The 15,788-nt window shown below is 44.9% G+C and overlaps 1 protein-coding gene across 1 annotated transcript in view; it reads right to left on the reverse strand.

Moving 5' to 3' along the window:
- Positions 1-15,788, reverse strand: part of YME1L (ATP-dependent zinc metalloprotease YME1L) — a 757,090-nt gene that overhangs the window by 371,318 nt on the left and 369,984 nt on the right. The window contains exon 8 of the mRNA XM_080280511.1: positions 10,536-10,779. Within this exon, the coding sequence (XP_080136637.1) occupies positions 10,536-10,779 (244 nt within the window). The remainder of the gene's footprint in view (positions 1-10,535; positions 10,780-15,788) is intronic.

Here is a 15,788-nt window from a genome sequence, read left to right on the forward strand (position 1 = left end):
TTGGAAACTTCCTCTCTCTCTCTGAGCAATCCTATACTGCAATTTGGGTATTACATACACACGGTGCTCGAGGTTCTCAAAGAAAGTAGGAAACCTCCAGGCGGAGACCTTCAGGTAGAACTGCCCCTCACATGTACAATTCTCTAAACCTGGGGGGGGGGGGGGTCCTAACTGTGAGATCTCATTTTCCCTAACTAATCCTAACAATCTAACCTAAAGGAAAAAGAGAATTAAGGTAAGGCAAGAACGATGGTCTATACACCATGGTGTACTCGATTTGACAACACGCAGCTTCCACGCCTCATCTCTCCAAAAGCTGGACATACCCTAAACAACTAATCAACCCTATTAATCAATCCGAAATTACAACTCATAGGTACTGGTAAAAAAGATAAATACACAGGTACAGTCTGGAGAGACCTGGAAATGCATACCTGACTCCATGATCCCAGCCAGTTAAGGCAAGGAAAAGACATGCTCAGAGAAAAAAAAATTGAGTATATACAATATATACACCATACACCCATCATCTACGTATACTGCAACTTCTCAGGCAGTCTCCAGCAGGTTACACTAGGCAGTATCTCCTCCTCTTCCTCACTGGTCAAAAATCTGTGATCCACCGTACTCAATAAGGCATCTCTTTCAACATATCTTTTGACCTTTTCAGCTGCCCTACTCAAGATGGTGCCATCAAACATTTTCAAACTCATAGGCACTACCCTGATCGATAACTCTGACAATCTTGTAAGGATCCTGCCACTTTCTATTTAACTTTGATGCCGTACCAGACAAGCACTCTTCGACATAGATCCAAACTAATTCACCTGCTTCTAGAGAGTCATTCCTACGTACTTCATTTGCCCTGTTAAGGTATCCAGTTGTCATCCAACACTGTGTCTCCTTGAGCATCTGTCTGACATCTGTTTTCTCTACACAGTCATCATCAGTAGGCAACTGCAAATCTCCTACCTCGCAATTTGGATAACGTCCATAAAAAGCAAAGAATGGTGATGTACCTAGGGACGTATGCACTGCTTCGTTCAATGCTTTCTCAGTGTAGCACAGGTGCATGGGCCACGTATTCGGGTGTTCTTGGCTCAAGATTGCCAGTACTGTCTTTAAGGTCCTATGTGCCCTCTCAATAACTGAATTTCCTCGGGGATTGTAGGGTAAACAAAATCCTTGCTTAATCCCAGCTCTCCAACAAAAATCTCTAAACTCTGCACTAGTGAATTCTTGTCCATTGTCCATGATAACTACCTGTGGCTTGCCATACCTACAGATGTCCTTCTTAAATTCTTCAGCTACAGCTTTGGTGGATTTTGTACAAAGGGGGTAGATAAATAGATACCTAGAAAAATGGTCTATCACTGTGAGACCATACCTGGAACCACTCATACTATTATGCAAATCTATGAGATCTATCGCAACCCTCTGACCATTACCATCTACTGGGGGCAATTCCTTAAAATGGTGCACAATCTTCCCATGACCCTTGAACTGCTGACATGAATTGCATGATTTTTAACAAAATGTCGCACATTGGTCAGAAGAGACGGCCAATAGAAAAACTGTCTTGCCTTGGCTACTGTCTTGCATTCCCCTAGGTGTCAAGGGTTATGAACAATTGAACAAGCAATAGCAACCAAAGACTTGGGCACTACTGGGCACAATCTCGACTTTCCCATTTCTTCTCTTCGGACAAACAGAATCTCCTTGTTCATTTCGAAAGTGTAAATAGGACGATTACCAGACAACTTCCTGGGTAACTGACCTCCTTCTAAATACTGAATTACCTGCCTCCACCTTGGGTCTGCTCTCTAAACTTCCCTGACCTTGTCCACCGTAAGGCCCAGCCACCGAAATTCTGCATTAAATTGGGTTATATTGGAGGCCTCCTTGACGCTCCTACTGGTCTACTCAATGCATCTGGGACATAATGATTCACTATCTATCTATCAATCTATCTATAGCCTGACGCCCTAATCCCGCAAAGGGTGGCCGCAGACAAAACGCCTCCAAGTCACTCTGTCACCCACCATTTGACTCCCCTCCCCCCAGCTCACCCCCCCCTCCCTCACATACCTCTCAACTCCATCCCTCCACCTCATCCTCGGTCTACCCCTCCCTCTCCCTCCCTCCACCTCACCTACATACACCCTCTTAGTCAGTCTTTCATTCTCCATCCTCTCCACATGTCCAAACCACCTCAGTGTATTTCTCCTAATCTTTTCAACCACATCCACATCTACCCCACAACGTTCCTTCACTTCTTCATTCGTCAACCTGTCCCTCCATGTCACTCCACATGCTCCTCTCAAGTAACTCATTTCCACTGCTCTCACTCTTGACTTGTTCCCCTCTTGCAAGGTCCACGCCTCGCTTCCATACGTCAGGGTAGGGATCACAATACCATCATGCAGTGACTTCTTAACTTCCATACTCACCTCCCTATTTCTCATCACTGCTTTCAGTGTGCCAACAACCTTCCTTCCCTGCTGTACCCTTTCACGTACTTCATCCCCCAAAGTTCCATCCTTACTCATCATACTACCCAAGTACTTGAATGCACTCACATTCTCCATATCCTCACCATCCAACCTCACTGCACACTCTGTGACTTCATTCCTCTCAAACACCATAACTTTACTTTTGTTTACATTAACTTTCAGCTTCCTCCTCCTACACACTGTCCCAAATTCATTCACCAAACCTTGCAACTCCCATTCATCTTCACTCAACAATACTGTATCATCAGCAAACAGCAACACCGGAAGCTTCCAAATCTCACCCTCATTCATTAGGGCCACCCCCACATCCACTGCCCTACCTTGTACCTCCTTTACAACCCCATCCATATATATATTAAACAGCCATGGAGACATTACACACCCCTGTTTCAGTCCCACATTGAGATCAAAGAACTCACTCAGCTCACCATCCACTCACACCGTAGCCCTAGCTCCCTCGTACATACTCTTCACAGCACTCAACAATTTCCCCTCCACTCCATATATTCTTAATACCTTCCACATACCTTTCCTATCTATTCTGTCATAAGCTTTCTCCAAGTCCATGAAGGCAGCATACACTTTCCTTCCCTTCTCTAGATACTTCTCCACTAAACATCTTAGAACAAATATCTGATCTACACACCCTTTTCCCTTCCTAAATCCCCCTTGTTCTTCTCTAACTAGCTCCTCTGTCATATGCCTAACCCTATCAATGAGTATTCTACCATATATTTTACCAGTCACACTAAGAAGGCAAATACCCCTATGGTTACCACATACTTCTCTCTCCCCTTTTCCTTTGTACAGAGGAACAATTATACCTGATTTCCAGTCCTCTGGAACCCTTCCCTCTTCCCAAGCCAATCTACACAACTTCCATATCCACTCCACAACAATCTCACCCCCATACCTCAGCATTTCACCACACACTCCATCAATTCCTGGGGCCTTTCCCAGCTTAATCTTCTTCATCGCTTCCACTACTTCCGACCTACTGATCTCTTCCTCCCTCCTCTCATCTCTTCTTCTCCCAGCCATTCCCCAACCACTTATACTCACACTGCTCTCACTCTCTACATTCAACAAATCCTCAAAGTGCTCCTTCCATCTCCTCAATTTCTCTCTCTTCTCCACCAACAATCTATTATTCCTATCTTTCACTCCCCTACTATTTCCCCTTTCACACTGCCTTACTTTCTTTACCTCCTTCCAAAACAATTTCTTACTCTCCCTCCATTTCACACTCAGATTCCTCCCAAACTCTTCATCCACTTTCTTCTTACTCTCCTTCACCAGTCTCTTAACCTCCCTTCTCCTGCTCACATATACCTCTCTCTTCTCTCTCTCATCTTCTCCCCTACCTCTACTCGCCAACCATTCACCATATGCCTTCTTCTTTTGTTCCACAGCTCGTTTCACCTCATCATTCCACCATGCTGTCCCTTGCACACCCTTGCATCTCCTCCTCACTCCACAAACCGCCTCACACGCTGCGCTTATCTCTTCCGTGAATATCTTACATACGTCTTCCACCCCTTTCATCTGCTCTAGCTCATACCTTCCCAATCTTTCTTCCACTATGCTCTTATACTCTGTCCTCTTCTCACTATCTTGCAATTTCTCCACTCTTCTCACAGGAGCTGCTTCCTCCTGTCTTCCCCTTCGCCTCCTCAACCACTTTCTTTGCAGCTCTACCTTGGCCATCACTAAGTGATGGTCCGAGACTCCATTCCCCCACCCTCTCCACACCCTTGCATCCAACACTTGTCTTCTCATTCGCTCATCCACACACACGTAGTCTATCATTGCCTTTCGTTCAACAAGTTCACCATCCATCCTCCTCATTACTCTCCATGTATACCGGTGGATCATCTTATGACGAAAGTAGGTGTTGGCTATTGCCAACCCCTTACCAGCACAGATGTCCACCAAAGCACACCTTTCTTATATTTTATCGCAAAATCGTAGTCTCTATCTCCAACAAATAACGCGACATACATGGGCATTTAGTCTTTTTCTTAAAGATGGTGGGTAATGGTCTATGGTCAGTAACGATGGAAAAGGGTTTGCACAATAAATAGTGGCTGAAAAATCTACACGCACTCACTACTGCCAAGGCTTCCTTATCAACTACTAAGTATCTTTTTTCTGTCGGGGTAAGCTTCTTTGAAAAGTATCCAATAGGTCTCAGATCTTTCTCGCCCTCCAGCTGCATAAGAGCTCCACCAATGTGCGAGTCGCTAGCATCTGTATGTAACTCAAAAGGTTTAGTTAAATCTGCCTTTATTAGTCCTGGAGCTGACACTAACTTTCGTTTAAGAACTAAGCATGCATTCTTACACTCCTCTGACCATTCAAATTTTGTGTCCTTCCTAAGCAAATTAGTGAGAGGACTGGCAATGGCAGCAAAGTCAGGTATGTGTTTGAAATATTAGTTACACATGCCCACAAAGCATCTCACTTCCTTGGCCTTCGTTGGTCGTGACATCTGTTCAATGGCTTCAAGATTCTTACTGTCAGGGCGTACTCCTTTCTCCAACACTACATGTCCCAAGAACTTAATTTCTCGCTTCATGAAAGAGCATTTACTAACATTCAGCTTCATTCCAGACTTGGTTAATCTTCCAAAGGTAATCTTCAGTCGGTCTAGCATCTGATCGAAAGAGTCTGCCCAAATCACATCATCTAGGTAATTACAGCACCAACCTACTCTAATTAAAGGGGCTAACACTTGCTGCATTTTCCTCATGAAAATAGCTGGACTCACAGACAATCCAAAAGGTAAGCACTTGTATCTAAACAATTTAACCCCATCAGAAAAAGTTGTCATGTTTCGAGAACTCTCATCCAACCGAACTTGGAGGTAGGTGTTTTTCAAATCAAGGGTGCAGCAAAATTTTTCCCAGCACTTTCCTCTACTAATTCATCTAATCGGGGTAGGGGTTGGATATCTATCTTGATCTTTTTATTAAGAGGCCGATAATCAATACACATCCTTTTACTGCTGTCTGGCTTGCTGACTCAGACTATGGGGGCTAAATATGCAGTGGTCGATTCCTTGATCACATCCTTATCAATCATCTTGTCATTCATCTCGGAAATTATCTTCCTTGCTTACTCAGGATGTCGATACAAGGGCATACGCACGGGTTCAGAGTCGATAGTATCAATGTGGGGTTCAGGTAGTTTAAGGGTGCCAATTTCCTTCAGACCAAGAATGAACAGTGCATGATTATCCAATATCAACTCTCTCAATTTATCCCTCTGTGACTGAGACAAATGTGTCCACTTCAGCCCTCTGAGAATTGAATTAAGCACAGCACGTCGGTCACTCCCATCCTATGCCTGATCCATGTGGGGTAACAAAGCATTATTGACCCAAACTACTGGTGCCACAAGGCTCACCTTCTGCCTTGCCTACTGGTTGCATTAATTTAGGTGGACTTCTGTCCTGTTCCTTGGGGCTAAGATAAGTAATGACTTGTCAACAACATGGTATGTCCCCAACACTTGTCCTGGATTTAACTTCACTGGCCCCTTGGTTATGTTGGTAATGGGTAAATAGCATGTCCCGTTCTCACTAACTCTCACACAACAATTTGGTACTAATGAAGCTTTACCCCTGGACTTCTGAAATTTACTAACATGTAAGACATCTCCGGGTTTTCTGTCTTTTAACACAATGGGTACTGACATAAATGTCTGTGCTGGTACCACGGTACTACACTTCACTTGTACTAGCTCTCCTTCTGCCCTTCTCATATGGTTAGACAGAAATCTTATTCTATTCACTGTCTGGCAAAGTTTATTTCGGACAACGTACTGCTGACCACCCAAATGCAACATCTGACCTTCTCTGTCCCAAGTGAAAATCACCCTACCAATTAAGTCCGCACCCATGAGCACTTCTGTTGACAAATAATGGTCTAGGACTACTACAAATCGCTGCACTATGCTTGCCTCGGGGGCGATATGCACTACCGACAAAACCTGGCCAGCAACCGTTAACTTATGGTTGGATACTGAGTGCAATGAATGTTGGCACTTGCTAATCTTTAATCCTAATCAATTCGCAGTACTCTCTTTCCTCAGTGTTGCTGGCCTACCAGTATCTACCAAAGCTGAAACCTGATACTGTCCCAAAATCAAGCGTACCACTGGAGTGTCTACATCGCCTCGAACTTTTCGGACTTCCTCCACCTCAGTATCTGAAAGGTTCTGGCGACTCTCATTCTGTTCTACATCCTGTAAGCTACACATGACATGACTGGCAGCCGGCATTACCTCAGGGTCCTCTAGTCATTCGCTAGGCGGTTGGGAGTCCGGATGCAATTGAGAATCCGGCTGTAGGAGGGGATTAGCTGCTGCGAGAGGTATACTTGGCACGCTTCTCTCTGGTTTTCTACTCAGGTTAGGCCTACCAGGGCATCCCTCATGTCCCCTTCTAGAGTTAGCTTTCAAGCAATCAAAACAACTTCCCCACTTTGGTTTCCTTGGACAACTCACCCGGTCATGTTTACTACCATCTGAACACCACCCACAAGGCCAAATTGTAGGTCTACTGTAGTTTTAAAGGATACCTGATGTATGGGTACTCGAGTCACTGAACAAGCGTTTTCACTAACAACTGGAGGTGTGATTCCAGTAGGGGTTGGAACATAATTAATGCCAGACTCTTGTTCATCCACAACTTTCGCCACTCTACGCCACTGTCTATAACCCTTCTCTCTCTAATTCTGAAATAAAGATCTCCATTCCCAGATCTTTAAACAACTCTAACTGCTCCCTAACTTCCTAGGGTAAACTATGTAGTACAGCTTTCTTCCACAACTGCTTCACATTGGGAGGGTTAATATGGGGATGTTCTCTACAAATTGCCCTAAAGTTAGTCTTGAATTTCTAACAAACCTCTTACGTGGATCCTCAAAGTTATACTCCATTTGGGCAAGCTCACGAAATGCATCAGTGATCCCTGCGGGACCTCCGAACTCTTGTTGCAACAATGTCTTGATGTCCCCACAAGTACCACCTGCCTCACATAAGCCTAACTCTCCCAGAACATGTGTATGCAACCGTGTCCATACGGGTGAGCACTACCGCATTCCGCTGTTCTTAGTTAGCAGTCACTGACTCCACCTGCATTAAAATGTGATCCACCAGGGTTCTAGTATGCTGGCCATATATTTCACTCATCCTGAGAACGTCAACATCTTTGCACACTAGTACTACCAAATTTCCCTGACAGCTCTGCATACCTCCTATAGGCAAGTCTGACCACTGTGGAGTTGACTGCCTAAATGGATTTCCAGACATTATGCAGGTATACTATGATGGGCCTCCAATCTTGGTCGGGGTGAGTCCGGGTGGGCTTAACATCTCCTCCAAAGCTCTAATACGCTCAAAACACTCATCAATTGTGGATGGTTCCTGCTTCACACCTACTCCCTCGGGCATTTCAGTCTCAAGGTCAATTAATTTTTCAAAATGGGACTCCATCATGAATTATACAAACATGAGCAACCCCAAGTGGTGAAGCTCCACTATTAAAATGCCCAACTGCAACACCAAAATAGTACACACTACAAATAAAAATACCCTATAATTCTCCATACAATGCCAAGTACATATACCTTTGAGAACTGGGGGATGAGCTATTACCTTAATTAGAATTAATGACAATCATCTAAATGACCTCTCAGTTAATGCTTACAAGTTTAATTACCCTCACATTAATACGTCATCCCAACGCTGCAACACCACTTGTACTGTACGCTCTGCGATCCACACTTTTGCGTGGTCAAAAAGGGCAAAAATCAAATTACTGGTGACGACCACCGCGTGCTGGTGCGGTCGGGAACTCAGATTGAGGGAGACTCTCTCCCAATAGCGGCCTCTTCAGTTGCGTTTGTTACTTTTCAAGTGGCCAAGTTAAGAGTGGTAGCATGCCAAAATGATGGGGTCAGTCTCCAACTCGGCCAACCAAAGCCTGACCTTCGCAATCTCCCAAAAAGCCCCTGGGTTTCACATTAACAAGCTACAGTACTAGGTAATCTCCATACCACCAGATCTCAAGGGTCATACAAACAATAAAGTTTCGAGTGGGAGGAAATGTGTCTCAACAAGACCAAAAAAAAGGGTAGAAATCTTCCCAGCTACTAGCCTTATAGAATAACCCTGAATCAGTTGGCACATTATTCAAAAAACATATGGTCCTAATATCAAATTCCACAAAACTTAGCTCCTTTGTCCCAGGTTCAGTCCAATGTAGCTCTTCATAATCATCCCTCTGAGCTCATAGTTCACTGGTCCGATCCTTGGATATTCTTGACCTTGACTCACTCAGTGGGACCCACTCACTATCCTGCTCAAGGAATACAAGAGAGGTGAGCGGGAACACAGGACTTGCTTTTCCAACGGCGTCACCTCGCATGATGACAGTACCGACCATCCGCCATATTTCACGGCCAGTGAGCGAGTCAGCATCTCATGGTAGGCCAATATTGCGTGGTGGGAAGGTGGCGGGGAGGATGACGGCTTACGCAATTTAAAATTTTCATTACTACAGACTCGTGATAGACTCAACGTGATGCCCTTCCCCATACAACTGATTACCCGAAAAAAATTACATTCTCTAATTACGATTTTTACTCTCCCTCTCTATACCCTTACATCGAAAAAACATTAAAATTATCGTGCCTTACATCCTTTTGCGCATGCTTATGTTATGCTGGATTATGTGACCACAGGCACATATTCCTTCTCATATGAGTTTTTAAATTATAAAGAGACTTAATACTAATAACTTACAGTAGGAAAAAAAAATGACTTAGCAACTAGGTAACTTAATCTACATTCTGAGCACGTTCGCATGGAAACAGCCATGTCCCAGCCACACACTCTCACTTAACCAAACTTTTGGTCATATAAAATGAACTAGATACAACTCATTATCACTTCCAGGCACTACACAGGAATGCTCAGTGGATCGCGATGACACCCCTTGCAGACACATGATAGCAATACGCCAGAGGCTGATGCAACTTGCCCCATGACTATCACTGGCCACATTGCGTCTGTTCCCATCGTTATATGACCCTAGTTTGCTGCGTTATGAAAGTCTGAACCATAATTTGGGGCCTCTGGCCACGTTATGTCTATCGTCACCGTATAGTATGGTGTTCAAAAAATGGGCAGCTTTCTCCACCTGCGTAATGTCTAACATTTTCGCATTGTGACTTTATTTGGACACCAAATTTTGCCTCATGTGTTATATAAGTTTCATGCTATAGGATCGCATGTTATGTAAGTGCTCTCTGTATCTTACTTCTCCCTCCTCTCTCCGCTGTCCTTTTCCCGTTCTTATCTACACTCATATTTTCTAGAATTTCGTCATTTACCCCCTCTCTCACAACTATCTACCAACTCTTTGTTAGTTTCATCTTCCCTCTTTTCTCCACAAGTCCCCTCCCCCTCAATCCCTTTCTCCTCAAGCTCTCTTTCCTTTCCTTTACCACACTCACTCCTTATCTGACCAGACTCTCATCTAACTCAGGCCTGGCAGCATGAAAGAATAGAACCCCTGCCCTGCCTGCACCCACACATGGAGCGACCCTCCTCTTCCTTTTATCAGATAGTTCCCTTTCTTAGCACTAACTGTATTCACAAAAGAGTTCTCTAATTCTCAGTGCTCCCTGTTGAACCAGATTCTATCCAAACTTGCATCAGGTGATGTAACCCCATCTCTCTCTCTCTCTCTTGCTTATATCTTCTTACATCACTTTTTACTCACTGATCATTCCCTTTTCCCTCCACATTTCCATTTCCCTCTTCCCTATAAAGCTCCTTTTCTCTTTCACCATACTAACAAACCAGAACTCTGACTCCCTGTGCTCCTGGTTTTACCAGAATCTTGTCATACTTGAGCTCAGTAGTGTGAAAGAATAGCTGTCCATGTCAGATTTCCCTCCACAACTCTCTTTCTCCTCTTCCTTCTCTTCTCAGTTCTTCTGACATACTCACGAAACAAATCTCTAACTCTTCGTGCTCCCTGTCCGACCAGAATCTCGTCAAACTCGGGTCCAGCAGCATGAAAGAACGGGACCCCCGCCTCGCCCGCAACTGCCCGTGCTAGGAGAGTCTTGCCAGTGCCTGGGGGGCCCACCAGCAGTACACCCTTTGGCAGCTCTGCACCCAGGGATGTGAACTTTTCGGGGCTACGGAGAAACTCCACAATTTCCTGAAGTTCTTGTTTGGCCTCATCTACCTGCCAGGTGGAAAGGTCATTACATTAAGTTCTCATTATATGTCATTTTATGTTGTGGAGTGGATGTGGATGTGGTTTGGACATGTGGAGAGAATGGAGAATGACAGACTGACTAAGAGGGTGTAAGTAGGTGAGGTGGAGGGAGGGAGAGGGAGGGGTAGACCGAGAATGAGGTGGAGGGATGGAGTTGAGAGGAATATGAGGGAGGGGGGGGGTGAGTTGGGGGGAGGTTAGTCAAATGGTGGGTGACAGAGTGACTTGGAGGCGTTTTGTCTGCGGCCACCCTTTGTGGGATTAGGGCATCGGGCTATAGATAGATAGATTTCTTTTTCCTGACAAATCAAGAGCAAATTTCATATAAATGTCCCACTGCTACTTATGAAACCCATTTGCCAGTTTCACCCAATTTATAGCACCGAGTGAAAAAAGTTGTGGTATTTCAGAAGAAACCCCTAATTTATATACAGGACTGCTGGTTTATCCATAATCCAGTCCAGTACAGGCAAACCTTATTTTCCAAATGACTGTTATGTGATCATTTGCTAACAAGACCTTATGTTGTCAGCATATTTTCTCAGTGTATGGTCACCATTTTGCTTATATGACTGATGCAATTCCCTACACAGGCTCAGCAACTGCTGACATGCAAGCCTACAATTACTTTTCTGTTTCAAGTAGGACTTTGAACTCAGTCTGTATCAGGCGTGCCAGCATCAATGATCAAACAATGGTGTGGTGTTGGAGTTAAGGCAGAAAAGTGCAGTGAAGTGAAGTAACTACCAGTTTAGGGAAGTTGGAAAATCATTTTCATACTTTTTTGTAGCTAACCATATCCAAAATCTTATATTCACTGAACACATTTTATAATGTTTGATTTATGATTGATCATTATCCGACTACTTTAATGGCAATGCATCCCAACTGTAAAACAAGGTTTGCCTGTATTGCCCCATCAGGTGTGAAAGGGCCCAGGGCTAGGCTGCTTAGTCCACACATTTATGGTGAGACTGACCAGTTTCTCACTCCTAAGCAGCAGTTTGTGACTCCAATCACCTCTCGGAATTAGACCCTCAAGGGCCACATCTGGCTGGATCATTTTGGTTCATTAGCTTTCCAAATGTGTAAAAGCTGTATTAGGACAACAAGACACTACATCAGTACACAGCACAAAGGCCCATCCCTGATCTCCCTGCCTAAAACAAAAGAACTGTCTCCTACAGATCACAATGATATGTAACAGGTGTAATGTCTATCAATCTAGATCAAAATATGTAACAGGGACAATGTCTATCTATCTACAGGGTGGCACAGAAGTAATGAGGCAACCAGCAGATAAACCCGGGATGGTTGAGGAACTTAAATGAATAATTGTTAATGCCTGTTCACAAATTACTGTGCCCCTAAAGTTGCAAGGTGTGCAACTCTGTGAAGAAATGACTAGAAAAATGCACTGAGATGGAAGGCGTGCATTTTGAACCACTGTTGTTATTATCTTCTGCCCCATTACTTCTGTGCCACCCTGTATCTAGATCATAAAGATATGTCACTGGGATAATGTCTATCTATTGCCAGATGCTTTAAACCCATAAGGGGTGGCCACAAACAAATTGCCTCCACATCGCCCTGTCCCCCATTTTGCTGCCCTCCCCCCAGCTCACATCCCTTCTCTCATATACTTCTCCACTCCATCAAATCCTTGGCCTCTCCCTCCTTCTCCCCCCCTCCATCTCACTCACAAAACCTCTCCTCATTGGTCTCTCGCTCTCCATCTTCTCAACATGTCCAAACCACCGCAATGTATTTCTCCTGACGCAGGATTGGATGAAGTAGAGAAAGATAGATTTTGGGATGATTTATTACGTGTAATAGGTGCTATGCGGGATGATGAGATAGTGGTTTTGGAAGGGGACTTAAATGTCATGTAGGTGAAGCAGCTCAAGGTTATGAAGGAGTACATGGGGGATGTGCGTATGGTATAAGGAATGCGGAAGGGGAAAGGATACTCGAGTTTGGGGAGGCAATGGACATGATTGTGTGCAACACATATTATAGGATGAGAGAAAGTAGGTTAATTACGTACAAGTCTGGGAGAAATAGCAGTCAGATAGATTATTTTCTGGTTAGGAGGGCTGATAGGAGGTTAGTGAGGGATGTTAAAGTAGGAAGTGAGGAGCGTGTTTAGCAGCACAAAATATTGATTTGTGATATGGTGCTTAACCCTTTAACCGCGGGCATTGTTTTGCCCCGACTGGCCTCTCCCGCGGGGGTTTCAGCCAAATGTAAACAAACCTTTAAACCTTAATAACTCTGCACAGAATAAAGCTAGAGAAAAAAATAAGGTACCATTAGAAAGTACTAACCTTCAGCTTTGCAGTGATGTAGGTTTCATGACTTTGTTGACTTTCACAGGACGGGCAGTGCCGTTAGAAGTGAGGGGTGTAAAATCACTATTTTACGCCCCACACACCAGTACCAAATGCCAACCACTCTCTGATAATAGTACTATAAACATATATGAACACTGCACATACGATAAACACCCACTCTGTGTTCACTGAGGTAGGTAAAAGGCACTGTAATTGCCCGCGCGTCACTGAGGCATCACACGCTCGCTGATGTTTGGTTAGCAGCGATGTTCTCATTATTTCTAACTTCTATTACTATTTTACATATAATCTGGGCAATATACATTATATTTACACTGCACTTATTACTATATTGCGTCACTGTCGCATCACAGAATTACAGCAGTGCCGCAGATTTTCTTATTACCATATCACTTATATACTGGCCATATTTACATAATTTTCTAGGTAAAATATCTCTTATTACTATATTATACAATTATTGGTAAAGCACGTCACTGTCGCATCACAGAATCACAGTAGTGCCGCAGATTCTCTTATTACAATATCACTTATTATACTGGCCAATATTTATGTTGTTTTCTAGGCAAAATATCCCTGATTACTACATTATCCCTTATACAATTATTGGTAAAGCACGTCACTCTCACATCACTGTATATCACTGTCACTGTCAGTATTTACTCAGAGAGTGGTACTCGGCAAAGCACGGAGTCACACAGAGAGCGACTTGGCATTCCTGGCACTGGTGTGTGCTCATTTCTCTCGCCCAAGGCCTCCGTGTGGTGTTATGACACATTCTGCAGCGGCCCTGTGACAACCTGCCGCCTGCGGTAAGAGGCAATTCACAAGCTGGTGCCGGCTCATGTAATTGCAGCACTCAAGACGGTCAGGTTGTGTGTCAGAGTGTCGCCTCGGGATCAATGCCGTCACCTGACCAAATCGTGCAAGCAGCTGCTGCACAACAGTCTTGGAGAACTGTCTCAGGGATGGTTGCCTTATGCCCCCGACTTGTGTCTTGTAGAGGAGGAAGGCGTTGAGCATGCACATATCGAGCATGTGCAGGCAAGCCTTCCTGTACCATCGGGTGTTTCTCCTGAGACAGTCTATTTCGCAAATCATCATATAAGACTTATCAACAAGTCTCATGTTCACATTGTAATCAATGACGGCATCAGGCTTCATGATTGGGTCTCCCGTCCTGTAGCTAACCTTCCCAGTTCTCTGCAATTCCCCCTTGTGGATGGTGCTAATCATATTCACGACCTTCTTGTCATGCCACCTGATCGCCAGAAGCTTGTCTGACTTCTTCAGGTGCACATCTCCCATGGATGAGGATGATGCTTCTGGGAAACTTGGCCACTCTTTCCTATGGCTCCGTACAGTGCCAACAGTGCCAATGCCGTGTTCAGCCAGGTATTTGGAGAGTTTCGGTGCTGTGTAATAATTGTCTGTGTACAGCACATGATTCCAACCAAAATACCTCTCCATCAGCACTTTTACTACGGAGCCAGAGAAGCCAAGGGGGTCTTTCCTGTCCACGTCCATTGTACTTATAGAGTAGATCACGAAATCAAGGATATACCCCATCTCACAGTGACACAGCACAAAGAACTTTATCCCAAAGCGGTGGCGTTTGCTGGGGATGTACTGCATGAATTTGAGACGTCCTCTGAACAATACCAGGGATTCATCTATGACGACTTTTTGCATAGGACGGAAAAATCGCATAAATCGATCCCTAATCCTGTTAAGAAAATCCCTCACTTTCCACAAAGGATCAGTTTGGGACAGGTTTCCATTGTCAGCGAAGTGCAGGTATCCTAGCAGCTGTTGGAACCGATCTCTTGACATGTACTTCCTGAATGTTGGCATAGAAGTAATGTCATCAACCAGCCAGTACTCCTCCAACTCATGTCCCTTGATATGGGGCATCAAGAACATGAGAGCAAAGAACACATACAGCTCTCTGACCCCGACAGGCAACCACAACACTTACTTTGGTGAGCCAATAGGTCCCAGCCCTTCTGCTGCACACTGAGCTGCATACCTATTGGTCTCATCGCTGACAAACTGCACGATTTCGTCATCCATGAAGGCCAGGAAGTAGTCCACAAAGTCATCTCCTTCGTTGCATGGGAAGGCAGGCTGTATTCCGGCGTTTGTCATGTCAAACGGCGGATTGTGTGGCGAAAATCAGCACCATCAGACCAAACAAATGCATCCACTTTCCCTGTGCGTGGTTCAGTGGCAGTGTCAGGTCGCATTGCACTCTTTTCCCTGTGAGAAGGAGCTGAGGTGGAGGCAATGGGTGAGGCAATGGGTGAAGCAGGAGGTGAGGCAGGAGGCGAGTGGGAGGGGGGTGAGTGGGGGGTGGTGAGTGGGGGGGTGGTGAGTGGGGGGGTGGTGAGGGTGAGGGAGCTGGGAGGGGGGCAGGTGGGGGGGTTACTGACCTGGTGTGTGGTGAAATCCGACCCTTTCTTCCCCGCTTATCACCCCGCTTTGCCCTCCTACTGCCACGCATCCCCTTTGTTCTAGGCCGGCCTGCCCTGCTTACCCTGCCTGCACGGCCTGCCTTCCCTCGCTGTGCAGGCTCTGGGAATTCATATTCCTCAGATGATGTAGACTGAGGAGAGGGCACGG

The sequence above is a fragment of the Coenobita brevimanus genome, chromosome 85 (genome assembly GCF_032717465.1).
Source record: "Coenobita brevimanus isolate Jiangsu-jjx chromosome 85, ASM3271746v2, whole genome shotgun sequence".
Taxonomy (NCBI): Eukaryota; Metazoa; Arthropoda; class Malacostraca; order Decapoda; family Coenobitidae; genus Coenobita; species Coenobita brevimanus.